The following is a 25,788-nucleotide window of genomic DNA, read 5'->3' as shown; positions in this document are numbered from 1 at the left end:
ATCCCAGCACTTGGGAGGCAGAGATCTCTCTGAGTTCCAGGCCAACCAAAGCTACACAGTGAAACCTTGTCTGGAAAACCTAAAGATCCTCCCCAGAACAAACAAACAAACAAAGCTCAATCCAAATCCACTCTTCAGGCTTCTAAACCACGCTTAGGTAGGAAACCTCCAGGAGTGACATTATTCTTGCCGGCCAAGCGGTTAAATTCACGTGTCCTATAGACCGCCCCATCCCCAGGAGTGTGGAAGCACAAAGGCACAACCCCTCGCCTACGTAATCACTCAGTCTCCACCCCTGGGAAGTCCCTACCGGGCTCTTATCCCGGAAGTCCGCGAAACAGAAGTCCGGAAGTTCGAGAGACTGTTCTCTCGCACTAATTGTCGTACACGTTCCTCGGTTCTGGCAAACGTGCGTGTCCTGCAGCTTTTCTGGTTCCGATCCGTTGTGTCCTGTGCAGGTCACCGCTTGCGGATCTGGATCGGGCGCAAGGCAGATTGAGCAAACCGAGCGTGTGCACTCCTCAGGAGGAGCCAGCGGAACGGCCGCTTGTGGAGCTTGTTGGTAACTGAAGCCAGAGGGAGGTAAGTTGTATGCCTAACTAGAATTCTTGAGAATGTGGGTGGGGTACGACGCTTGATTGCCCCTGGGTATCCAAGGAGCCACTCAGAACTGGGACTTAGGGTGTTAATCTCCAGAGGTTTTGCCGCAGTGTTCTATTAATTCGGATGCATTTGGGCCATTGTTAGGTGGTCTAGACTCAGTAACAGGGGTATGACAACTTCTGATTGTAGACTCATACACGATGTACTTTCACTTCCCCTTCTTGGTGGGAAGAGGAGTTTCTGGAAGATTCGGGTACGGTGCCGGAAGCCTGAGTTGTGTGTGTGTGTTTGCGTGGGGGGTTACTAATGGAACAACTTAAAGATGAGGGTTTAGTCAAGAAAAGGGTTTACGAGACTCGGTCTTTGAAGTGAGACCAGGACCAACACTGAATTTATGGGCTTTGTAGCCCCAATGCCCATACATAATCGTGAGTTGAGGCAGGCTCATAAGAGAAAGCAGTTCAGGGTCTGTTGGGGACCTTCCCTCGGCCTCCTGACTGGACTGATGAGGTGCTACTTATGTGCAGTGGTTGCAGGCTTCGGGTGTGTTTTTCCAAGCCTGGTCGGCTGTGCAGTGGAGCCCAGGTTCCAGGGATGTATATGCAGGTGGAAACACGTACCAGCACCCGCCTCCATCTGAAGAGGGCTCCCGGCATCCGGTCTTGGTCCCTGCTAGTTGGTAAGGCTTCCCAATTTTTCCCCATACAGCTCTAAAAGGTGACCTAAACAGCTTCTTTGTGTTCTGTTAGAGGCTCTCCTCAATACAAGGCCTTGATAAAACATGCTTCATTAACTCCCAGTGTGCTTTTTCTTTCAGATAGCATGCGGACCCCCTTGCAAGCTAGGCACACTCTAACATTGAGATGCCCTCCTAGCCTTGCATGCTGGGCACACTTCTTTAACACTGAGATGCACTCCCAGCCTCTCTGCTTTTTTTGAGGTCACTGTAGTTTTTCCTCCATGTGATAGGTTCACCCAGGTCATGGATTCACATTTTTCCTCTTCCCTGTCTCAGACCTCTTCATAAACGCACTTAGCCTCTTGTACTCTCCCTCCATAACTGCCTATTAGAAGGCTCTTGTATCTCAGGGACAGCTGCACTTGTGTTGGCTGGGCTGTACAGAGTTTGAGGTGAGGCACTAGCTGTGGCTTCGGCAGCATCGCTGTAGGCTGTCCTTATGATATATATACACGCCCTTCTGCAGGTTATGCTCTGTGTTATAATTCTCTAACTAGTCTTCATCCCTCATCCCACGTAAGTAATACCTACCTACATCAGGGTCACTTGTGCATGTTTCATTTGTTTGCAGACAAGTCCGGTGAATGCCCTGATGGGATATCTGCTTTTTACTTTATTTTTATTTATTTTATTTTTTATTTATTTTCAGAGCTGGGGACTGAACCCAGGGCCTTACGCTTGCTAGGCAAGCGCTCTACCACTGAGCTAAATCCCCAACCCCCTACTTTATTTTTAAATTATGTGTATCTATATGGGGGTGGTCTATGCGGGTGCACATAGGTGCCTGTGGAGTCCCGAAGAGCATTAAGTCTCCTGGAGCTGAAGTGAGGTTGTGAATGCCCTGACATGGGTGCTGATTACTGAACTGGGTTCTCTTGGAAAAGTAGTATATGCTCTTAACCAGTAAGCTCTTTCCAGTCTCCTTGTCCTCCATTTTGAAACAAACTTCTTAGTTGTTTTCATCAGCTCTGCACTAGGTAGCCTCTACCTGCTGCCCCTGAACAAGCTGTCCTACCATGAGACAGGCCTCCTTGCTGGCAGCTATCACACTGTGAGGAAATGGGACTTCCCTTGGCTAGTTAACAAGGTCCTCTCTCCTTTCTTTACAGGAATATTATCCACTGGCCTGGCTGCTGCCTATTACAGTGGAGGTAAAGTATGCTTTCCCCTTTAGCTTCCTTGCACTTGGAAATGAACAAAAAGCAGTCACCTGTGAGCAGTCTTGGTGTGTGTGGCTTTGGGGTGGCCTCTGCCTTGCCTTATGTGGGAGATGATCCCAGCCCATGCTTTGTACCTTAAATCTCTTCCTGTGTTACAAAGCCCTCTTGGAAAGCTCTTTAGCATTTTCCTGCCACCTTGCTACAGAGAGGAAGCTACAGAGACATGCGTCCCACGTCTATGGCAAGGCTGTATAGATCAGAGTTTGGGATATTCATGTTTCTGGTGACAAAAGCACATTACCTAAGCCTCTAACCTGAGCCAAAAGAAAGACTGGGCTGGGAAGGACCACCTATGGACACATCACCTTGGCTCCTGTAGCTAATGAGCTGATACGCTATGTCTGCTTGCAGATAGTCTGGGCTGGAAGCTCTTCTATGTCACAGGCTGCCTCTTTGTGGCTGTACAGAACTTGGAGGACTGGGAGGTAAGATAGTACAGTAGTGCCCTTCCCGTTCGGAGGCATCTGCCCCAGTTCAGAGGTATTGGTTACTTGGACTCAGGCCTTCCCTTGATCTTGCTCGTAAACATCTCTGGACTCTTCTAGAAGCTACTCACAACTGTTTTCTCCGAGGTTCTGGGTAGTACATTTTATTTTGTTGCAGGCTTGCCTCAATCTCAAAAGCAAGCCTATTGCCTCAGCCTTCTGACAGGCATAAAGCACCACACTCAGCTCACAGTAGTGGGGTGTCCCCCTGCCCCCCCACGCCTCTGGGGTTGTTGCAACAAGTCTGTATTGTCCCTAGGCTGGGCTGGCTACACAGGGCAGGGACCTGTGAGAAATTCTGAAAACTCAGACTAGCTCCTAGGCTTTGAGGTTCAGGGGTTGAGGGCTTGGTCCTCACTATACACCTATAATAGCTGACAGAAATCTGAACCTGTTAAGTCAGGTGGTACCTTTTGGGGAAGCCCCCTTCCCTTAGTCTTGAACTTGTCAGAATTCATGAAGCTTCCTGACTGGGGCTTCTGCATTTGCTTAATGGCCTCATTACCATCCTTTCCTTTTATTCTTTTATTTACCCAGTACTGAGGATTGAACCTGGGGCCTCATACCTGCTGGGCAAGTGCTCTACCACTGGGCTAGATTCCCCAGCCTGGTCCTGTTCTCACTCAAAGAGAAAAGGACATCCACTGTATCTGCTTTCTTTCGTGTGCCCCTTACTCACAGGGGAGTACCAGATGTCAGGCACAGAAGTAGGCTCTGGAAGAGTCCTGGAGGCTTTGGGTTTCTACTGGGAAAGCTTTGTATTTGTACCAGTGTGGTGGGGCTGTACCTCAGCATCAGCTTGGCTCTCTACCTAGAGTTCTGTGTGTGGTTAGCATGCATTCGTTTGCAGGAGGCCATTTTCAACAAGAGCACTGGGAAGGTCATCTTAAAAACATTCAGCCTCTACAAGAAGCTGCTGACTCTTCTCAGAGCGGGCCATGATCAAGGTAAGATGTGGGAACCTACAGGTTGGTGAAGGTTTGGTGAGGCCTGGATGGCTTGGATCCAAGTTCAACTGCTCGAGGAATGAGGGTCCCGCGGACATATCCTGGCTTGCCGGGACAGATCCAGACAGGTGTTTTGCCTACTTCAGAACTCAGCCTGTCAGGAAGGATGGACACTCCTTGGCAGCTCTCCTAGGTTGGGCGAGGGTGACAGGAGAAGAGTCTTCAGGAACCACTTGGCCTTTCTTGATTATCCTGTACCTGATTGTCAGCTCTGCCAGCCCTGCAGTGAGAAAATGGTTAAAGGAACCCCGCAACCCTTGAGCTTATGGGCTTGGAAGGTAGCCTAGTTATGAAGTAGCAGGTTCTCATAGGTCTCCCCCATTATGTATCCAGCTCAGCTACTGCTCATTAAAAATATGCAAGTAAACTCTATGTGCTTTTAACATGAAAAGTTAGACCCCAAAGCATCCAGGCCTCTTAACTCATATCGAGCGCTGGCAGTGTATAGCTGAATGTGGCGCAGATGAAGACCAGAGCTGGTTTGTGGGTGTGAGTTAGTGCACTGTTTGAACTTCCCCGTAGGCTGCTTGTTGGAAGCCCTTGCACATTTGAGAGCCAGTACCCACGGGCTCCAAGCCACATGGTCATCCCCCTTGTCACTGTGACAGTGAGATGAGATAGGTTTCCCAGGGGCTCTTGGGAAAGCAGTATCAGCCATGTATTAGTTAAGCGATGGTTTCTCTGTGCACAGAACTAACTAGCGGGGCTACCCCACTGGAACCAGACAGGTTTCATGAAGATAGCAACTTGAGCTTAGTGATCCCTGTTGTGGGACTGCTCAGGAAAGCCAGTGTCTGCCTGAAACTGCAGCTGTAATGGGTCTCCTGAGTATCCTTATCCAGAAGTTAGTCTGGGTCCACAGTCCTGAAGGTGAACTAGTAAATGCTTTTGTCACTAATGCTACTCCCACTGTTCAGCAGGCTGTGCTGTGCGTGGCATAGGTTGAGAGCATTGGATAAGAGCATAGGGAGACTGCTCATCAGCAAACCCTTCTGTCCCCAGTGGTGGTCCTGTTGAAAGACATCCAGGATGTGAATGTGGAGGAGGAAAAGGTCCGTTACTTTGGGAAGGGCTACATGGTGGTGCTCCGGTTTGCAACAGGCTTCTCCCACCCCCTTACTCAGAGTGCAGTCATGGGCCGACGCAGGTAAGATTGGCATAAAGCAAGACTGGGCTATCCCTTAGTGTTTCTCAGTGTTGTAGACAGGGTGTGGGGCTCTGATCAGGATGTATGTGCTTAGGAGCAGCTTTGCTGCAGCTGTCTGTAGAGGAGGCATCAGAACAGGGTTGGGGCTTCAGTGAGAGTAGGACTGAGGCCAGAGATACTGGGCTCATTTGAGACCACGGGGGGGGGGGGGTGATGTAGGTGTACTGCAGGGGATGAGATAGCGTGGGTCTTTTGTGGTGTGTTGTGGAACTGCACCCTTTGCCAAGGTGACCTGCTTTCTTGATGATTGCCTAGTGACGTGGAAGCCATTGCCAAACTCATCACTAGCTTCTTGGAGCTGCACCGCCTGGAGAGCCCCTCAGAACGGTCACAAAGCAGTGACAGTGAACCTGATGGCCCTGGTGGCCAGAGCTGACAGTGTGGAATGGCTGCTGGTGAATGTCACCCACTTCCGATGCGTCTCCGACTGACTTGCCAATTATAAGGGTACAGGCAGACCTTGGACACCCGCCTATGGCTCCTTGGGCAGTCCTACTACAGACTACCCGCCTTTTGCTTGTTTACGCTTCTACACTTTGCAGAACCATGGGCTAGGCCTCTCCCACAACCCAGAAAGGCTGCATCTGTCAGGATGCAGGGGGTGGATGCTACATCCAGGGGAGGGCGAGGTCTCAGAAGTTAGTGCCTTCCCCGTGGCCGCTCTGGGTTGGGCAGCACAGCCGGGTCTGCATAAGCTCGCCCAAGGGCAGTCTGAAGTATAAGATGCCAAGCTTTCTTCAGCATAAGCCTAGTGCCTGCCTTCAAGATGCCTTGCCACCCCAGGATATTGTAGGCAAGACTCCACTTCATAGTGAGAGTGAGACACCCACACGCAGGTAGGAAGGACCCACTCCTGTAAACACTGATGTTTACTCTCCCTGACCATCCCTCAAGATGGACACCCTTGGTGGTCAGGAGCTTCCCTGAAGGCAACTATGGATGCTGAATGCCTGGCCACAGAACTCTCAGAGAAATCAGAGTGTTGCTGACTACCCTGTTCCTTCTCAGACAACTTTGTCTGAGATCCCAGCACTGTTGTAGCACAGCAGGAATGGAAGGCTCTCCCAACCCAACCAGGGAAGAAGCTGCTACTGGAGGAAAGGTCACCTCTTTTGGTTTTTGGCATCCTGCTGTCTTTAAGACCTGGGAGCTCCTTTACAGAAACTGAGTCTTAGCCTTTCAAGCCTTGAAAAGACCTGAAGAAAATAGGCATGTGGAGACACAGCCCTGTCAATCCCAGTGTTCAGAAGTGGGGCGGGAAGAAAGTTCAAGGCCAGCCTGGGCCATGGCCTCTTCTAATAAAGTTGGTACCAACCACTTACGGTCCTTTTCTGCTCTTCTAGTTTCCTTCTGAGTCGACTCAAGTCCCTCAAAAGTACACTGTTTACTAAGTTTCCAGCTAGAAGCTGTGGATCTCTGGTCTACACAGAGCTCCTCCAAGCCGTATACCCATACCTCATCAGGTAGACCTGGGAAATAGAAGAGTTACATAGACAAAGAAGTTAAGGCAGCCCTGAGGCTACTGCCCCTAGGCTGAGCACAGTAGTTAGGCAAGAACTATGAACAGGTCTTCTGAGGTGACTGCTACTAGTCCCAACTTGGGAACATGGTCCCTTGAACATGCTAAAGTGAGCTTTCTAAATGGTTAAGTTAGAGATTTTTCTCCCCAGATGAAATGTGAAATATAGCTTGTTGGTTTTTGGCTTGTTGCCCACAGACTCTTAAGGTACTTTAGACAAGAGAAGGAGGAGTCTGTCTCTTAGGTGCTGTCATATCCCCTTCCAATATTGCCCAGTGCTGAGACTCATTCCTTGGTGAAGGCATGAAATTCTCTATGGTGGTAAAAAGTTGATCCAAGTTTCTGTTGGTGGGACTTCCACTTCCTGGTCTTTTTATTTCAGAAGTAATAAAGCTCTACGTGCAAATTACAAATGTGCCTTTCTGTTTTCTGCTTCACCCAAGGTTACTGTTCATACAGCTGGAGAACCTGTCTACGTAGGGCTCCGCAGGAGGAGCACAGGCCCCGCCTGGCTGGGCCACTGAGAGAAATCTTGGTGTTGTCCAAAGTCATATACAGGGCCCTGGCCCCTCAGGGGTTCTGGCCTGTGTCCCAGCCCGGGCTGGTGGGTGGTGGCTGTTGGGCGGCCGCCTCACCCAGGTCCTGCAGCAGACCCTGCAGTCGCTGCATACTGGGGAGCACATTCTCCTCCAGCCACTCTTCAATGGCGTCCGGGTAGAAGACCGGCTGCAGGGCTGCCTCCAGCTGCTGCACGAGGTTGTTCCACCTGCTTAGAAGGCTGGGGGGAGACAGCATCCATGATTTGCTTTAGCAGTGTTTCCGCTAAGGCTCAAGTTTACATAGCTGCACCCATATGCTCAGTCCCCAGAGCCAGTGCCATTCCATGCCTCCGTTGAACATTGGGACAAAGTAAAAGCATGACTGGTCACATTTCAACATGAGCACGCCACTGCCTGGCAGTTTTCCTCACAACCATGAATGGGTCTATTGGCAGCATGTTACACTCAGTACAGCTGTACTCTCACTAGCCTAGTTTAGTCTTGAACCAGGAGAGGACAGTGCAGGCAGCCTGGGACTCCAGTCACAGCACACTTCCCCAGGTTGTACCAGGAAATGACAGGGCCAGCATGGACCCCAGGTGGCCTGATTCCAAAGATGAGCCTTGGGTCAGCCTGGGCATGTGGTTGATAACTCTGTCTTAGGCCAGGAACCACTTAGATTCTAATTAGATTGCTAATATTAGGGGAAGTGTTACTAAGCATAGACTATCAATTCATCCAAGATTTAAAGCTGCAGGACCTGGAGAGCTTGTCTTGTCTTGCCTTAACACTGATAACCATAGTCATCGCTACTGTGTGTGTTTGTAAAGGGGACAAGGAGTTCCAGGGGCTGAACACCTAGGAGGATATGACGGTGGCTACCTGAGTGCCTCCGGCTGTATGTGCTGGATCATAACAGGATGAACAAGCTTCCGCCTGCGATGGTAGGGGCTGAACCAGCCAGTGACATACCTGGAGCAAATCCAGACAGTGTCAGTAGAGCCAGTAGTGGTTTGGAGGTAAGGGAAGAGGGGCTGGCTTAAGAATCTGGTAGAGGGGTTGGGGATTTAGCTCAGTGGTAGAGTGCTTGCCTAGGAAGCGCAAGGCCCTGGGTTCGGTCCCCAGCCCCGAAAAAAAGAACCAAAAAAAAAAAAAAAAAAAAAAAGAATCTGGTAGAAATTTTTAGAAGTCTTTCTTTGTAAAGACAATGTCAGAAGATATCACATGGGAGCCACTTACCTGTTCCTCTCCAGAAGTGAATCCACAGAGCTGCGCAGGTGGAGACTAATTTGTGTGACGAGGGCATGGATGTCACTGCCAGGAAAGGAGCCAGCTCCCTCACTGCCAGAGAGTCACACTAAGAACAGTGGTCCCCAGAGCAGGGGGTGGGGGAATGTGGGGGAGCGTGGATTACCTTACGGTATCCGTTATTTCCAGGCTTGAAACCCCAAGGAAGCGTTCCACTCGCAGCCTAACATCCTCAGCAAAGCCTCCTGAAACCATCCACAGGCAGAAGTGGTCAGAGAGAACCCCTGACCTTTGGGGGCTATGGGCAAAGGGCACAGCATCTTGGGGAGCCCCAGCCAGGCCAGCCGGCTGCTTTTCATTAAACATGAGAAAGATATTTGTTATGCATCATTGTAGGTAGTAGCACAATCTGCAGGAGCCCCTGGACTCACCACACAGTCCATGTACAAGGTCCAGGCTCAATCAAAGGTGGAGTATTCTAGAGCACCTGAAATAGGTTATGGCCAGGGCAGACACACCTCCAGTCAGCACAAAAGGCTGTGTCAGGAAGCCACTGACAGATGGTTCCTGGCTCTGCACTGAGGGGTCTGGGTTCCAGCATAATCACTCTTCAAACCTAGGAAGGGCTAAAGCCAACACTGCTGACATCAGTGCCTCTGCAGTGTGGGTGAGGGATGTTTGTGCTTGTTATTTCCTTGTTTTTCTACACATTCTAAACACTTCACAATGAACAACTTCCAGGAAAAAAAAAAAAAAAAGCTAAGACCACTTCTACACCTTTCCTCCATGCCACAGTTGCTAATGTTTTGGGGACCCTTCTTTACACATGGACTCCTACGTAGTCTTATAATCTTCATGGGCATGGTTCATTTCGCCAAAGCTGCATGGCCTACCGCTCTGAGCACTGCCCATGCCTGTTTTCTGCAGCCATTTGTTTCCTCAGGTCATCTGGGTGTAGGAGCACTGGGATAAAGGGTCCTGCAGCAGAGAGGCACCCAGTTCTAGAGAGGCCTCAGAACACTCAAGCAGCAAAAAGAATCTGCATCTGCACCTGAGGCATGAATTTCTTATGTCCTTTCTAGCTTCCCAAACTACCTGAGACGCAGGCTGATGATCAGGGTATAGGCAGTCCTGGAACAGTATTTAAGCAAACGGGCAGACTAGAAACATTACCTTCTTCATCCCTGTGAAGGAGCACAGTGCAGACAGAACAGGGCAGTGACCAGGGGAAAACAGCAATTGGCTCCTTTCTTCCTGTTTGGCTAAGAGTAGGTAGTTGCTAGAACTGTCGGCTGGGACATACCATGTACAAGTGACTGTAGACAGGCAGCCAGGGATGGGATTCCCACAGGGAGCAGCTCACACAGCACAGAGAAGTGGTCGTACCTATGTCCAAAAGAAGACAATTCAGCTCTCCAACCATTTCAGTTTGATGAGGATGCCCGACTTGGGGTGCCCTTTCTTATGTTTTGAGGGTTCTTAGACTAGAAACCACTGTGGGCAGACTGGCATATCCCATTACCTGGCTCAGGATTTCCAAAGTGGGTTCCATGTCATGGGGATTTTGCATTAGGTCTGCTATGATGCCCCGAGGAGGAGCCTGTATAGGGGAAATGGGCTCTCAGCACTGGGGCGCACTCCACAGCGTATGCTTGATGTGGAGCTTCTGTAGAGCCTTTATTATCCCTTTTCCTGTACTAGTCCACCTCCCAGAGGTCTTTTCTGTGTCCTGTATCCTGTCTATCCACCTCACGCTTTTCCACAAGGCCCCAGGTTAGAGCAGGCATCTGATCTCTCCAGTGCATGGGCAGAGGGCCTCCACTAGCCTGGCCTCGGTTTCTTCAGCCATAAGTGGCTAGAGAGATGCCCCTCAGGTGAGGCAGACGGAGGCTGGCAGAAGGGCCAGCGATTACATCACTCCCATCAGTGGTCCTTTACCTCTGTGAGTCACTAGCCACTACCCCATACATAGAAAGGACTTCACTCTCTGTGAGAGCCTTGCTTTAGCTCAGACCTCAGTATCACTCTCTGTGAGAGCCTTGCTTTAGCTCAGACCTCAGTATACTCTACAGGAAGGCAAGTGCTTTCTAAGTCTTCATGAGCGTCTCTGAAGCCAGCATCCACAGTGGGCATCCACTGAAACCACAAGCAACTCCAACGACACTCCACACTCCACAGACCCGGTGGCTGAGCACCTTGCTCTGCACTCAGATTCTGGAACCTGTGGAGGCCCCAGGGGACATCTTTCCAGCCCTTCCTGGCAGAGTCGACAGCTTCAACCAGTCTAGCTCAAAGGTTGAAGCCTGACAGTGGGACTTGGCCAGAACCAAAGACTGGGTTCATCTATTTCTCAAAGGGATTGACATCCTAAAAGAACTGGGACCAATCTTCATGCCCTGCTACACACGTGACACACAGTATCACTCATGGAACATGCAGACCACAGAGGCTGCATGCTTGTGACTCAACCACTAGTCTCCTCAGCAGAGTTAGTGAGGCAAACACAGAGGCATGGAGAACATGATTTAGGAGGAGGCAAGATCAGCACTAGACAAGCTGCCATGTTTGGTGAGAGCTTACCTCTGCCAGCCAGTCAGGATGATTCCTTGTAGAGTATCCACTGGCCCACTGCCTGCCACCTGCAGCCACAGCTCATGGTTTCTGATGTGGTGCTCAACAGGGGGCAGAGCCTGACTGGCCCCTGTGGCTCCCTTGAAGGCACTGGCAGCCCACAACCTCTGGAAGCCACACTCCTGGTACTTCCCTATGAGGAAATCTAGGCAAGAAAGCAAGCAGATTAGCAGCTCTCACAGGGAGGCCCTGGATACACAGCCTAACCAGAGCAGCTGAGAGCCACCCTATTCTAGCTGAGGAGACACCAACCATTCCCACAATGCCTGTGGCTTATTACTCATTAGGAATAAACACTTCAGGAAGAGCTGGAAAGAACCGGGATGGTCTGGAGCCAGCAGGGATCCCACGCCAGGAGAGGAGGCTGTGCATAGCCTTTCTGTTCCATGCTGGTCAGCTAAACTAGTGTGGCAGGCTGGATAGTTCAGGTTACAGGGTTATGGAGGACTGGGAAACAGTCATGCAGGCACATGTACCGTGAGGAATGAATGTATTGTGAGCAACCTGTACTGACTTTTGCTGTGGACATCCAGGTCAGCTCCATAGTCCCAGAGCACAGGCTCCACCAGTTGAGGCACCCCAGACGCTGTCAACAGAGCAAGGCCATGAGTGTGGGAAGGACCATTCAGGTCACACTCCCGCTTCTTAGACATATTTGTTTTGATATAGGGGTCTCACTTTGCTGCCCAGACTGGACTTGACCTCTAATCCTCCATCTCAGCCTCCTAAGCACTGAGATAGCAGTCCTGTGCTATTATGCTCACCTCTGCACATTCTTTTAATGTTAAAGTTATGTCAAACTTAAACCACCCTCTCAGGTCTAGTGTGCTTTAAGTACAGCTTGCAGCTGTGCTAGGCTTTTGGCCATAAACATCAGAGCTACAAATGATGTTGGTGGCTGCCTGTTTTTGTGAGGCTCTAAGCTCTTTTCCAAGCTGCCTGCCTTGCAGCCTCGGGGCACTGGAGCACATCTCTGACTCATTAACATAAAACGTATACTAGCCTCACAGAATATAGGTGCAGCTGGCCCTGGATCTCTGCACTTAACCTCAGGGTGACGTGTTCAAGTGCCAATCACCCAGGCTGGGGCAGGTACTCCAGCTTCATCTCCAGCTTCGGGCCAGTGCAAACGTTTGGTCCTGGCATCTCAAGGCTGGCCACAGAGTACACATGGACTAAAGCTATCAGAAGCACTGGACACGCCGATGGCCCCTTCGGGCCTGTCAGAAGCTATATCAATTTCTGCTCACACTCCTGCAAGGTTGCACAGTGACTTGAGGGAAGGACAGAAGCCAGCATTTTCACTAGAACATACATTAAGAGCTCACTTCCAAGGCCTCTGGAACTTGAGGTCTTGGGCAGCCACATGTAAGCCCCATCCATACAGGCCCTGCCAACCTTTTAGCTGTTCCTGAGGGATGTCCCGTAGCATGTCATCCCACACCAAGGGTGTTATGCCAGGATGCTGGGTCAGCACATGGCTGGCTACCGCCTGCATGTGGTTCAGGCACAGTTTCGCATGGCTGTTCTGTTCCTGCTGTAGCCACTGTTTTGAGGTCTCCCCCTCACCCAGGTAGTAGACCTAGGAGGAAGAAACAGGATGGTATTAATCTGTTGCCATCCTTAGGTTCACACCTGTCCTGAATCTTGGGGTGGCTGCAAGTACAGAGGACACTAAGAAAGAGGCTTAGCTTCCTTGGTTTCCACAGGAAGACTGCCTTTCTTAGAACAGATTCACTTAGGACCTCTTTAGGTTCAAAGCAACTCTGCTCAGAACACTAAGAGGCAGGACAACCCTGTTATCGCACTGAGGAGTTGGTGGACATGGGACCTACTGTGCCATGGCTATCCCTGACATGTGATAATGCTGATTAGCCTTGTCCTACACTCATAATGGCAGTGAAGAAGCCAGACACGGAAGGCAACGGGTAGTGTGAGTCCATCTGTGAAATACACATACGCACACATGCGCATGCACACACACACACACACACACACACACGCATGCACACACATGCATGCATGCACACACACATGCATGCATGCACACGCACACGCACACGCATGCATGCATGCACACGCACACACACACGCATGCATGTACGTGCACACACACACACACATGCACACACATGCTTTCTTTCTGAGACAGGGTTTCACACAAGATTATAGGTTGTATTATTATCCTCCTCTTTTTTAGTTATTTATTAACTTACTTGCATTGATATTTTGCTCACATATATGACTGTGTGAAAGTGTCGGAAAACCCGGGAACTGAAGCTATAGACAGTTGTGGGCTGCTATGTGAGTGCTGGTCCTCTGCAAGGGTAGCCAATGCTCATAACTGCTAAGCCTCCACTCCAGCAGACCCCTCCTATGAGACAGGATTTCACGTAGCCTAGGCAGGCTTGTAATTCCCTATGCTATGAAGTCTGCTGCGTTACAGGTGTGGAAAATCACATCTTACCTTCAGATTTCCTTATTTTGAGATACCATGGCCCAAGAGGACCTAGAACTCGCTCACTATGTAGTCCAGGCTGGTCTCAAGTTTGTGACAATTCTCTCCACAATCCTCCAAATGCTAGGATTACAGATGCCAGCCACTATATCCAGCTCTGATTTACTTTTAAAAAACGGAAACCTCAGGATGGAATGTCTACAAAACCAGGCTGAAGAAGCCTTTGTCTCAAAGCCTACCCCAGCCCTGCCCACATATCTGGAATCAAGCAAGAGAAGCAGAGGAGTAGAGGCTAGCCATTGGATGGGCTAGGTAAGCGGACATACCACAGATGTCCCAGAGGAACACTGCTCCCAAGCAGTGCTTCAAGATCCAAGTATAGCAACACCCTTCCCGTCAACACCTCAACAGTTGGCGACAACTGTCTGAAAGGGCATGCATTTGCTCATGGCTAGCGCTGGCTCTGTTCCTGCAGGAGGAGGTAAAGAAGCCTGGTCCCTGGAGGATGTCATCTGTACACAGGATACCTTACGTGGGCTCTGCAGGACTGTCCTATGCCAGCCAACGCTCCTCTCCAGAGAATCATCTCCCTCAACAGGCCTGTCTCCTTAGCAGTCCCTGATCATCTTCCTAAACAGGTCTATGGCCTTAGCAGTCTTGCCTTTATCTTTTAGTATTTGTACTATTTATTTAAACAGGCCTGTCTCCTTAGCAATCCTTGATCATCTCCCTCAACAGGCCTGTCCCCTTAGCAGTCCCTGCCTGTATCCTTAGTACCTGGACTATCTATTTAAAAGAATCCGTAGTGCCTGGCATGGTGACACATTCCTATAATTCTAGTGTTTGGCAGGATGAGACAGAAGGAAGAGTTCAAACCAGCCTAAGTAATGTAATGAGACTGTAGCTCAAAAACTGTTTTAATTAAATTAAACCAAACCAAATCAAAAGAAAACAAACAGGGTGCTGGAGAGATTGCTCGGTGGCTAAGAGCACTAGAAGTTCTTCCAGAGGATGTAGGTCTGCTTCTCAGCAGTCACTACGTGGCTCACAACCACCTGTAACTGCAGTCCCAGGTGATCCTGACACCCTCTTCTGGCCCGTGGGTGTTGCGTGTCATGCCACACCGACTGCACACAGGCACACACGCAGGTAAAATAGCCACACACATAAAATAGTAAGTAAATAAATATAGAAAGAAAGGAAAGAAGCCATGATGTGGCACGTGATTGTGAAGAAAAGCAGCTGCAGACCTTGAGATCACAGGCACCCGGGGTTGGGGATTTAGCTCAGTGGTAGAGCACTTGCCTAGCAAGCACAAGGCCCTGGGTTCGGTCCCCAGCTCCGAAAAAAGAAGCAAACAAACAAACAAACAAACAAAAAAGGCACTCACCTCATCACAGCCGATGTGGAGCCACCGGACATCCCTGTGTAGCTCCAGAATTTGGTCGATCATAGCTTGTACCAAGGCCAGGGACTCAGCCTCATGAGGGTTCAGGGTGTTGGGGAAGGGAGCCACTTCACGGAGATGAGCAAATGCCGCATGCTTTAGCACAAACTAAGGACAGAGATGGAAGTGGGTGCTCAGGCACTGCAGTTCCCTGCGTGTCCTTGTCAAGCACCCCCAGCTTAGGTGGGTTCACTCAGTGTGCCTGGGCCAGCTGGGTGGCCTGCACAGACCAACCCTGACTCTTCCAGATGTCTGCAGCAGAGACCAGCTTCAGAGCTTCTGATTCTACCTGAGCTGGCTCCTCAGCAGCCCTCTTCCCTCCTCCTCCTCCTCCTCTTCTTCTTCCTCTTCCTCCTCCTCCTCCCTCCCCCCAAACCTGCCCCCCTCTCTGTGGTGTTGGCACTTTAACTCGGGGTTCTGCACATGCCAAGTAAGTTACTTTCCAGAGCCAGATCTCCAGCTTCTTCTTACTTCTATGGATGTGCAGCTTGTTAGGGTTAGGGGTCTGTGCACCACATGTGTCCAGTGCCCACGGAGGCCGGAACGGGAGCATTTGATCCCTTAGAACTGGCTGTTTTGAGCTGCCTTGTAGGTGCTGGGAATCCCTTTTGGGTTCTCTGGAAAAACATCAGTGCTCTCAACAGCTCTAGCCACTCCAGTCTCTTTTTTTTCCCCCTTTAAATTTTATTTTAGAGGAGTGAATGAAATTGCATCCTACAAGCCATTAAATTAACACCATGTTTGCCTCTCAGTTGTCTGTCTTACATATGTGGAATAATTTTGAATACTGGTAAAATGACATAGTAAAAAAAAAATGGAGGGGCTGGAGAGATGGCTCAGTGGTTAGGAGCACTGACTGCTCTTCTAGAGGTCCTGAGTTCAATTCCCAACAACCACATGGTGGCTCACAACCATCTGTAATGAGATCTGATGCCCTCTTCTGGTGTGTCTGAAAACAGCAACAGTGTACGCATATAAATAAAATAAATCTTTAAAAAAAAAAAATGGAAGGCTTCCTTCCTTCCTAGTGAAGCTGCACTGACCAAGAGTTGTGCTCTCTGGCTGCTTACAGATTGGTGCTGCTGAGAACAGTTCAGGCAGCACTTAGCTGCTGCTACCTACCCTTCAGGCCCTGTTGCCCTGCGCTGGAGCCCAGGCCGTCTCTGAACCTCACACCCATGCCTGTAACTGTCATTCCTCCCACTCACCTCCATGTGTCCAAACGTCTGCACCAAGGGGACAACTTCCAGCCCACTGAGTCTGGCCAGGCGCAGGATCTCTGTAACTTCCGAGGGGCTGGGGTATTAAGAGTACACAGAGGCTTGTGTCAGCCTGGCTGGCACTCCACTTTTGCCCAGCCCAGCCCTTGCCCCTTTGCATCTTATGTGAACTGGCTACAGAGTCATCCCACACAACGAGGTTGGCAGACTGGCCCAAGGGCAAAACTTATTCTCAGCTACATTTGTGCAGCTCCTAACCTAAGAAAGGGTCCCCTCACTGCCCCCACTGAACCCCATTAATTTTAAAAGACAAAGATATTCACTGTTTAGAACAGCAGAGCACAGAAAGCAGGCAAACCTACAGGTGCATGTGCAATGGAGAACTGGGAACCCCAGAGCCAAACCACCCTCTAGCATGGTGGTCACACTCCTGCCTGGGCTATCCAAGTGCTGGTATTATAGGCAGTTAGTTACCACTGTGCCTAACTAAAGAATCAGCAAGGATCGTATCTATACTCTCCTGACCTGCTTGTGTATGCTAGGCTAGCACTCTCACCACTGAGCTACATCCCCAGCTTCAGTGATTCAGCAGCTAAAATGTCCTTGCATAGTTGTTTTAGTCTTGATTCCTATGAAAGGCTTAGTATTTTCCCACTTGCTTATGCATTCCAAGGTTAAAAGTCGAACTGCAATACGCAGTTCGGATTCAACCAAAGATGATGCTTCAGTTAAATAAAGTGGAGAGTGATAAAGAGTTGGGATGTCAACTTCAGGCTTCCACATGTACTTACACACATGTGCACCCATACACATGTAAATATAAACACTCCTGTGAACACACACACACACAACACATGAGGAAAACAATCCCATGTGGCTATAAACACAGCCCAGTCCCAGCTGTCCCGTGACTTCTTACTCTTCCTTGTAGGGTCAGAATAGATATTTACTTTCTCTTTTAAATGCTTCCTGTTGCTGTTAATGTACATGTTTTAATTAAAAATATTTTCTGCACATGTGTGTGTGCTAAATGTATGCATGTATGCTCCATAACACAAAGAAATCTCTCAAGCCTCTACATGTTTTACTCAGAGCAGGAGGAAGGATTGCAGGAACCAGGGGGATCAAGGATACTATAGAACATGGCCCACAGAATCAACTAACTAAGGCTCATAGGAACACTGATCCAGCAACCAGAGAGCCTGTGTAGGTCTGAGCTAGGTCCACCGCATACATGTTGTAGTTGTGTAACTTTGTGTTCTTGTGTGACTCCTAACAGTGGGAGCAGGGGCTGTCTCTAAGCCTACTTTTGGGGCTTCTTTCCCCCTACTTGGCTGCCTCGTGCAGCCCTGATATTAGGGTATGTGCATGGTCCTATTGTAACTTATTATGCCATGAGTGGTTGATATCCCTGAGACGTCTGTTCTTTTCTGAAGGGAAACAGGAGTGGATCCACGGGAGACAGGAGGTGGGGGTAGGGCTAGGAGGAGGGAAGGGAGGAAAAACTGCAGTTGGCATGTAATATATGAGAGGATAATTGTGTGAGTGTCTTGCCTGCACTTGTCTGTATACACATTTTTAACTGCCTTGTGAGCTACCACGTGGGAGCCGGGAATGGAACCTGGTCCTCTGGAAGAAGATTTAGTGCTTTTAACACCTGAGCCATCTCTCCAACCCAATGTTTTATTTTTATAAGTGTTTTAGGTTTGTCTGTTTCTTTGTTTTTGAGACAGGATTTCAATCTGCAGCCCAAGGTGGCCTTTAACTTTCTTTTTTTTTTTTTTTTTGGTTCTTTTTTTTTTTTTTCCGGAGCTGGGGACCGAACCCAGGGCCTTGTGCTTCCTAGGTAAGCGCTCTACCACTGAGCTAAATCCCCAGCCCCTGGCCTTTAACTTTCAACAATCATCCTGTCCCAGCCTCCCATGTCCATATATATATATATGTATATATATATATATATATATGGACATGTTATATATGTATATGTGTGTGTGTATATATATATATATATATATATATATATATATATATATGCACATAGGGAGACAAAAAGGGATGTAAAATGTTAGTTTCCAATTAGCCCACCCAGAGTATGCACATGCCTTCCTTCTTGGTAGCCCTCCCCTCGCCCGCCCCGAGTCAGCATCCTCTGCTAGCTTTGATACCTGTATGCATGCTTGGCTCTCAGCAGCCTCAGGTGGCCCTCATAGGGAAACATGTCTTCATACTCAATGAGGAGACCATTCGCACCGAGTGCATGGAACAGGGGAAACACCTAGATAGAGACAGAGAGTGTTGGGAAAGTGGCAATCTGAACAACACAGGACTCGGATGAAGTGTGCGCCTTTTCCTTTCTAGGTTTTGGAGAGGGATGGGAGCTGATATTCATATTTCTCTTGCAAACGTTAAATCCAGGTTGTGTATTTGATGCTTGCACAGGAGTGTTATGTGCCATTGGATAACAATAAACAACGCTGGTGGTTCAGACGAGGAGGACTTTGGCCCGCTGGCAGAGTCAGCTGGAGCCAGGCCAGAGGGGTCTGCCACACAAGAACCTGTGTGATGTAGCATTAGGGGCACCAGAACAGCTCTGAAGAGATAGATGAGTTCAGTCCCTGGGAAGGAAAAGCAGGTGGGGGTATGTGTGCATGCATGTGTTCATGTGTGCTCAGGCGTGCAGGGGTAGGGCTCAAAGTCTCCGAGCTCCTTCCTCCCATTTTTACCACTTCCTTCCTTATCTCTAGGAAAAGGGTAGGATTTCCTTATCTTCAAGGAGTTTTGTGCCTACAGAATACTTGGGATTGATTTATTTATTGGTCTGAGATCAAAATGTAGGCACCAGTGACGGGGCCTCTATCTATGTTTAAAACAACTCTCAGTCTCCAATGTTCTCTGTGATGTGTAACATGTTTTCTTTCTGTTTTGGTTCATTTTTTTGGTTCTTTTTTTCGGAGCTGGGGACGGAACCCAGGGCCTTGTGCTTCCTAAGCAAGCGCTCTACCGCTGAGCTAAATCCCCAGCCCCACATGTTTTCTTTCTTAAAGTGCAGGAAAGTTCCGACACATGCCCAATCAAGGAAATCATTGGTGGCTGAAAATCAGCTGGAGATGATTCACAAAATGGGTGTTGAGTGAGTACAAATCAGAGGCAACCTGAGCAGGAGAGAAGTAATCTGTCAATCTCTGAGGTAATCAGGGGTCAATGCAATGATGGTGGCATGGCTTCCCCTGAGCTCCCCTTGGCCTCAGGACACCTGCATAGACCTCCTGGGCAGCTCCTGCTGTGGGCTGGGATGTCTGAGAGGCTGGGACTAGGGAGGCTGGGACCGCACAGACATGAGTCTTCTGGGCTTTTGTGTTGTAGATGGTAACAGAGGTTTTCACTGTTAGGCTGTATAAACATGGCCATAAGCTAACTTTTACTTTTCTTTTTGTCTGGAATACTTTATCATCTCACTTGCGAATGCTCCGATTTATTTTTCAAACTGTTTTAAGAACTTAGAAGACCATAACTCCGACTCCACCAACCCAGTTATTAGTAACCCCTTAACACTCTTCATTCTCAAATTTTCCTGTTTCAAAATCCTGTGGCTTGGGTCAGATATACACACTTTAAAGTACTTTTTTTTGTTTGTTTGCATATATGTGCTCATACACACATATGTGTGAAGAGGCCAGAAGTCTACTTCGCAAGTGCTGAAATTATATGTAAAAGCCATCCCCAACCCCCTGCCCCGAGCAGATAGAAAATAAAATTTTAATACATTTATTGTGTGTGTATGGGGGAGGTGGAATGGCGCCCACGTGAAGATCAGAGAATTTGGGGAGTAGTTCTCTTCTTCCTATATGTAGGACCCAGGGAACAAACTCACCTCATTAGGCGGGCAGTACCTTTATCCGCTGACCACCTTATTCTTCTTGAGAAGATTTTTTTTTTTTTTTTTGGTTCTTTTTTTCGGAGCTGGGGACCGAACCCAGGGCCTTGCGCTTCCTAGGTAAGCGCTCTACCACTGAGCTAAATCCCCAGCCCCCCCCCCCCCCCCCCCGAGAAGATATTTTTAAAGCAGTATCTTGTGCTAATTTTGAGTCAAGGTCTCACTATGTAGACCTGGCTGGCCTGGAACCCACAGAGATCTGACTGCCTCTGCTTCCCAGCTATATATTGTCCTTTTGAGACAGGGTACGACACTGCACTCCAGTGCGTAACCCTCTTGCCTTCTTATACCAGCCTCTTAAATCCTGTAATTCCAGGACTTGATGTAACCCCAGGATTCAGATTCTTCCCCAGGTTGTACTGCCCTGAGTTACTGTAGATAGTATTTCGTTAGAATTACTGCTAGCTTCCCTTTTTATCTTGCCTACTTCTCCCTCCACCCTTCTTGGTGGGATGTGTGTGTGTGTGTCAAAATAGGGGCTCTCATGTAGTAAAACCTGGCCTCGAAGTTACTATAGCGCTGGTCTATATCACCAACAAGCCTTTTTCTTAGTATTATTGTATTTCTCTAATGCAGAATTTGTTCCCATAATGTATGCTTTTGTTTCTTCAGTTTCTTTAGGACATCTTTCCTTCACAGACAGCTCTAGCTGAGGAATAGTGTGGTTCTTTTCTCTGAGGATCATCTAGATGTGGCAGGGGGAGATCACATGTGGGTTGATCCCTTATGGGCTCTGTAAATGGGCTGTGTATCTCAGGTGCTTTCTCACTGGGGTATGTTCAGTGACTAGACATACTTTGTTGTTTGTTTTTGTTTTCGAGACAGGGTCTCAGGTAGTTGACCTTGAACTTGCTGTGTAGCTGAAGATGACCTCAAACTCCTAACCCTCCTGCTTCTGTCTCCCAAATGCTAACTACAGGCACATACCATCATGTTTAGCTCTTGCTGGTTTTTTTTTTTTTGCGCACGGTGCGGGGGAGTTAGGGGGTGGGGGGTTCTCTGTGCAGCCCTGGCTGACCTGGATCTCACTCTGTAGACCAGGCTGGCCTCGGACTCAGAGATCCACTTGATTCTGCCTCCTGAGTGCTGGAATTAAAGGAATGTGCCATGGCTGCCTGGCATTTGTACTGAATTTTAAGGACCTGCACCCAGAATTTAGTATTCCTTTTGGATCACTGACCCTAAGTTTGGCCCCACTACTTGGCTTTGACATACTTATTGATGCTACTGTTAAACTGCCAACTCGACCACTATATATCAGATATCAGAAATGATACATTGATTTTTTTTTTAACCTTTACCCAACCAGCCATCTCAATGACACACTTTTTTTTTTTAAAGTTTGTCCATTTTATGTGTATGTGTGTGCCTGTGTGAGTTTATGGCACCAACTGCATGGAGTAGCCATAAAGGTTACAGAGCATTGGATTCCCTGGAAATGGACTTATGGGCAACTAGCTGTGAGTCCCCGGATGTGGATCCTGGGAACTGAACACTGGTTTTCTGCAATGAGCCATTTCCTTGGTTGCCTTTTGAATGTGCATACTCTTGATGGTTTGGGCAATTCCTTGGTTTCTAAAAGTGAGTGTTTTTTGAAGACAGGGTTTCTCTGTGTACAGCCCTGGCTGTCCTGGAACTTTTTTTTTTTTCTCTTTTGGTAGACCAGGCTGGCCCCAAATTCAGAGATCCGCCTGCCTCTACTTCCTGAGTGCTGGGATTAAGAGCAGACCACTATGTGTGGCTGATATGACCTTCTTGATTTGTGTGTTTTGTAGTTTTCTAGGCTAAATGAGTGGCAAACCATGTCCACAAATCACTCAGGCTGCTTACAGAAGAGCTCATGATTTTTTATACCTCTTCATGTTGGATTTTGCCATTTACTTCCAAATACCATGCTTTTTATGGTACACTACTTTTATGCTTCCAACTTAGTCTTCATTTCTGAATGTTCCCTCTCAATTTACTCCCGAATTCTGCAGGCAGCAATTTCACATCCTTTTGTCTAATCGTCCCAGTTCAGTGTCTTCTGCCCCCGATTCTGAATTTCTTTGCTAGCTCCTTCTATCTTTTATCTCACCCGAGTACCTCGCTTTATTTTGCTTCATGGTCCCGTTACACACTTCACTGTTTCCGTGCTATTAAGGCTGTCATCTTTTTCTCATCTTTGCTGTCCTTCTGTGTTCACGTGGAGTTTAACCACAATCTACTTATTATTCACAAGGTACTACGGACTGATCTTAAGGCTCCCAAATGTCAGGCAGGCACTCACAACACCACTACACCTCATACCCACCAGTCCTGCTCATTTAAAGAACAGGTACGTGTGGTTGGGATGGAGATAGGCCTCTGACTGGGCTTGTCTTCTGTTGTTGCCATGAACATTAGGTACTCCAACCCGGTATGGTCACTCCTGAGGCTGCCGTGGGTGTCTGCCTCCTTTCTCCTGGTTATCTGAACATTCTCTTTACTTTCTCCCAATGTTTTGTCCTTATTTAAGTCTCTGACTTGAGTCTTATGGTCCTCCAGAGCCTCCGTACTTTTTTTTTTGACTCATTTTATACACTCCTCCTCAAATTCAAGCCAGTTAAAAATTTCTCCCAATTCTTTCTGGATGTGGGTAACATCTACCTGGGAGTATTTTCTAGGTCTTTTGGTCACAACATCGATATAATCCCCTTTCCTCTTTGCTTTATCACCTTCCTCTAAGGCTGCTCACCCCACACAGGCTTTGTGGAGCCAGGATGTGGCTGTGCTTATTCCGGTTTTGGAATCTGTAGAGCTACCTAATGCCTAAACCTTTTTTTCAGTAGTTAACTGAGTAAGTTAATAACCGGCTCTGTGTGTGTGTCCTTGTCCCAAACACATGTGGGGGTCAGAGGACAATCTGTAGGAGCTGGTTATTTATTTATTTATTTATTTATTTATTTATTTATTTATTATTTTTGTCTTTTCATCTGTGACTCCAGACAGGATCCAAAGAGGAGGTGCAGTTTTCCTCTCTGGGTTTTATGGAGACTTCCTTTACCCTTCTGTGTTAGCCTCTTAAAGTACTGAGACAACCTTAAAGGCACAGGAAAGGGTGAGGAGCTGGTTCTTGCCCTTCATAATACAAGTCCCCAGAACTCAGACTCAGTTATTAAGCCCCTCGGCAAGCACTTTTACTGCTGAGCTGTCTTACCCGTTTCCCACACGAGACAATGTCTCAGATGGCTCAGGATGGTTTTGAATTTGCTTTGGGATCAATACTGGCCTTGATCTCCTGAACCGCCTGCCTCTATTTCCGAAGTACTGGGGTTACAGGCGAGCGCACTGTGCTCATGTTGAAGAATCTATGTCTGCTGTTAGAAATGACTACAAATGACGTGGCTTCAAATAGCGGGCTTTCTTTCACAGTCCTGGAGGTCAGGACTCTAGTTAAGGAGTTGGCAGGCCATGCTTTCTCAGAAGGTCTCACGGGAGAGTCCTTCTTGTCTCTTCCAGTTCCTGGTTTATTAGTTTGTGACAGTATCACTTCACTTCTGATGTCTCGGGTGTCCTTACTGAGGTGCCTTTTCAACTTTATGTCTAAAATCTCCTCTTTTACCTGAGTTTGGGATCCCTAACACTCATATAAAAGCCAGGGATGGTGGTGTGTGCCTGTAACCCCAGCACTGGCAGGGTAAAGACAGGCAGATTCTGACTATGTGAAATGGTGAGTTCTAGGTTCAGTGAGAGGCCGTGTCTCCAAAATAAATAAGTAAATGAATAAAATAAGAATGTTGTTGACCTCTGATCTTCACATGAACACATGGGAGAGCATACAGACCCCAAACATAATCAATCCGCTTTTCTTATTCAGCCTCACAGAACCCCAGTATGGCCTCATTTCAACTGGTCAATTTTCCAAAGACTATTTTAAGGTAAGGGTATATGTACAGGCACCAAAGTGCAAAGACTTGAACTCATCTTATGGGTGGAAACAATTCAACCACAGCAAAGAAGTCATGAGTTCCTCTGTTCTTTGTGCCGCCCAGGTGTTCTGCCTGGTTCTATGGGGAACTGAGAGAAAATGAAACACCTATGCTCTGTCACCACCGTGATCCAGAAGGCCTCAGGGTTGTTTGACCAGTGCTCAATTCTGCAGAGTAAAAGGTCATTAGAGGTGAAGGGAGTCCTTACCTCAGAGAGATATGAAACCTTTGGAGGTGCTCCTTTAAGGTCCAAATGAACTAATCTCATCTTAAATGGTGTGGAACATGTCATGTTGGTATTTTTTTTTTTCTTGGAACGTCTATAACAGGATCTCTGTGACTTCTTCCTGGTGGAGAGAACTTAAGTTATAAAGAGGAGCAGACACAGCTCTCCTCCCCGTTCTTTTTCAGTTCTGATACCAGCCAATTGTGCTCTACTAAGCCAGACGAAACTAATTTTACTAATATGAAAATAATCCAAGTTTATTTCCGCATTCAAATACAGTATTGTGAATTGCCCTGAAATAGGAAACCATCGATTTCCTTGTGAGATTATTACGATTTATAGCAACAGAAAAACTGTGCAAGCGTGGCAGTGGCACCCACCAGTAACACCTGTCCCACCCTGCCCCCTCCTGAGGAAGGATTAAAGTTTAGGGCATGCCTGGGCTATCAAGGAAGGTCAAAGCTAGCCTTGGCCACTTAATAAGACCCTGTCTCCATACTAACAAGTAAAATACGGACTGGACAGCTTAGTAGTACAACACTTGTCTAGCATGTATAAAGTCTTAGGTTCAACTCCTAGTACTGAAAAACAATTACAGCAATGATAATTTGGGGAGATGGCTAGTTTCATGATACAGCCCTTGCTCATTATGCCAGGGGCCCTGGGAATCACCTCGGTTACTGCAAATAATAACAACAATAACTTGAAAAGGGAATAAGCTCTACCATATAACAGAGCTGACTGTAGTTTCCATTAAAATTAATTTCTGGGGGCTGGGGATTTAGCTCAGTGGTTAGAGCGCTTACCTAGGAAGCGCAAGGCCCTGGGTTCGGTCCCCAGCTCCGAAAAAAAGAACCAAAAAAAAAAAAAATTAATTTCTGGATGATACTGAAGCAGCCAGGATATTAAAGAAACAGTTTCCCTGCCTTTTGTAAAACCACAAACGATTATTAAGGAGAGTTACTGAGTTGTGCATCCAGTTGCATGGGTTCACATGCTCGTCCTTTGCAAGGACTCAAAAGTTCTAGCCTTAGGAACCACACCCTCCTCCTCACACACACACACCCATTCCTCCCTTTGCCCTCAATCCCCAACCCCGACCCGCCACTCTCAGTACAGGATTCTCAAAGCGCCATCGGGGGAGAGAGGGCGACGGCCATAGGAGACAGGTCATCCTGGTCCAGCCCAACCGGAGGCTGTGGGCTTGACTCACCCACGTCGTCACGCAGCACTGCTACCGGAGAACGTACAACTCCGCAGGTGCCTCGGGGGAGCAGCGCCAAGGGCCGAGAAGGCCCCGCCTCCCCCGCTCCCCTCCCCCGGCACCGCTCGGCCTCCGATTGCTCTCGCCTGAC

The 25,788-nt window shown here is 48.2% G+C and overlaps 2 protein-coding genes and 1 non-coding gene across 24 annotated transcripts; 1 reads left to right on the top strand and 2 right to left on the bottom strand.

Moving 5' to 3' along the window:
- The first annotated feature begins 315 nt into the window (after positions 1-315).
- On the top strand, positions 316-7,193 carry Cybc1 (cytochrome b-245 chaperone 1). Of its 2 annotated transcripts, none has more exons than XM_063269795.1 (7): positions 316-562; positions 1,131-1,282; positions 2,452-2,493; positions 2,914-2,987; positions 3,898-3,994; positions 5,057-5,201; positions 5,517-7,193. In XM_063269795.1, exons 2-7 carry the CDS (start codon positions 1,198-1,200, stop codon positions 5,635-5,637), a joined length of 564 nt encoding a protein of 187 aa, XP_063125865.1. In that variant the 5' UTR covers positions 316-562; positions 1,131-1,197; the 3' UTR covers positions 5,638-7,193. The 2 variants fall into 2 exon arrangements, with proteins under 2 accessions (XP_063125865.1, NP_001030131.1); NM_001034959.1 differs by having other exon boundaries at positions 370-582; positions 5,517-7,189.
- Hexd (hexosaminidase D) lies at positions 1,959-25,785 on the bottom strand. Of its 21 annotated transcripts, none has more exons than XM_063268231.1 (13): positions 25,647-25,784; positions 24,416-24,550; positions 18,489-18,598; positions 16,312-16,399; positions 15,047-15,211; positions 12,597-12,780; positions 11,713-11,784; positions 11,148-11,343; positions 9,871-9,953; positions 8,734-8,812; positions 8,559-8,660; positions 8,202-8,291; positions 1,959-7,558 (listed from the first exon to the last, which is right to left on the bottom strand). In XM_063268231.1, exons 2-13 carry the CDS (start codon positions 24,497-24,499, stop codon positions 7,351-7,353), a joined length of 1,461 nt encoding a protein of 486 aa, XP_063124301.1. In that variant the 5' UTR covers positions 24,500-24,550; positions 25,647-25,784; the 3' UTR covers positions 1,959-7,350. The 21 variants fall into 21 exon arrangements, 3 of the variants coding, with proteins under 3 accessions (XP_063124301.1, XP_038940913.1, NP_001136034.2); NM_001142562.2 differs by having other exon boundaries at positions 7,120-7,558; positions 24,416-24,554; positions 25,647-25,716; XR_005489664.2 differs by lacking the exons at positions 1,959-7,558; positions 8,202-8,291 and adding an exon at positions 10,090-10,167 and having other exon boundaries at positions 8,590-8,660; positions 8,734-9,193; positions 24,416-24,554; positions 25,647-25,785.
- On the bottom strand, positions 23,210-23,328 carry LOC120095457 (small nucleolar RNA SNORA26). The gene has a single exon (XR_005490924.1). It is a non-coding gene; the product is annotated as a small nucleolar RNA SNORA26 (small nucleolar RNA).
- Positions 25,786-25,788: the final 3 nt, after the last annotated feature.

The sequence above is a fragment of the Rattus norvegicus genome, chromosome 10, assembly GCF_036323735.1.
Source record: "Rattus norvegicus strain BN/NHsdMcwi chromosome 10, GRCr8, whole genome shotgun sequence".
Lineage (NCBI taxonomy): Eukaryota > Metazoa > Chordata > Mammalia > Rodentia > Muridae > Rattus > Rattus norvegicus.
This window is presented reverse-complemented; position numbering and strand designations above follow the sequence as displayed.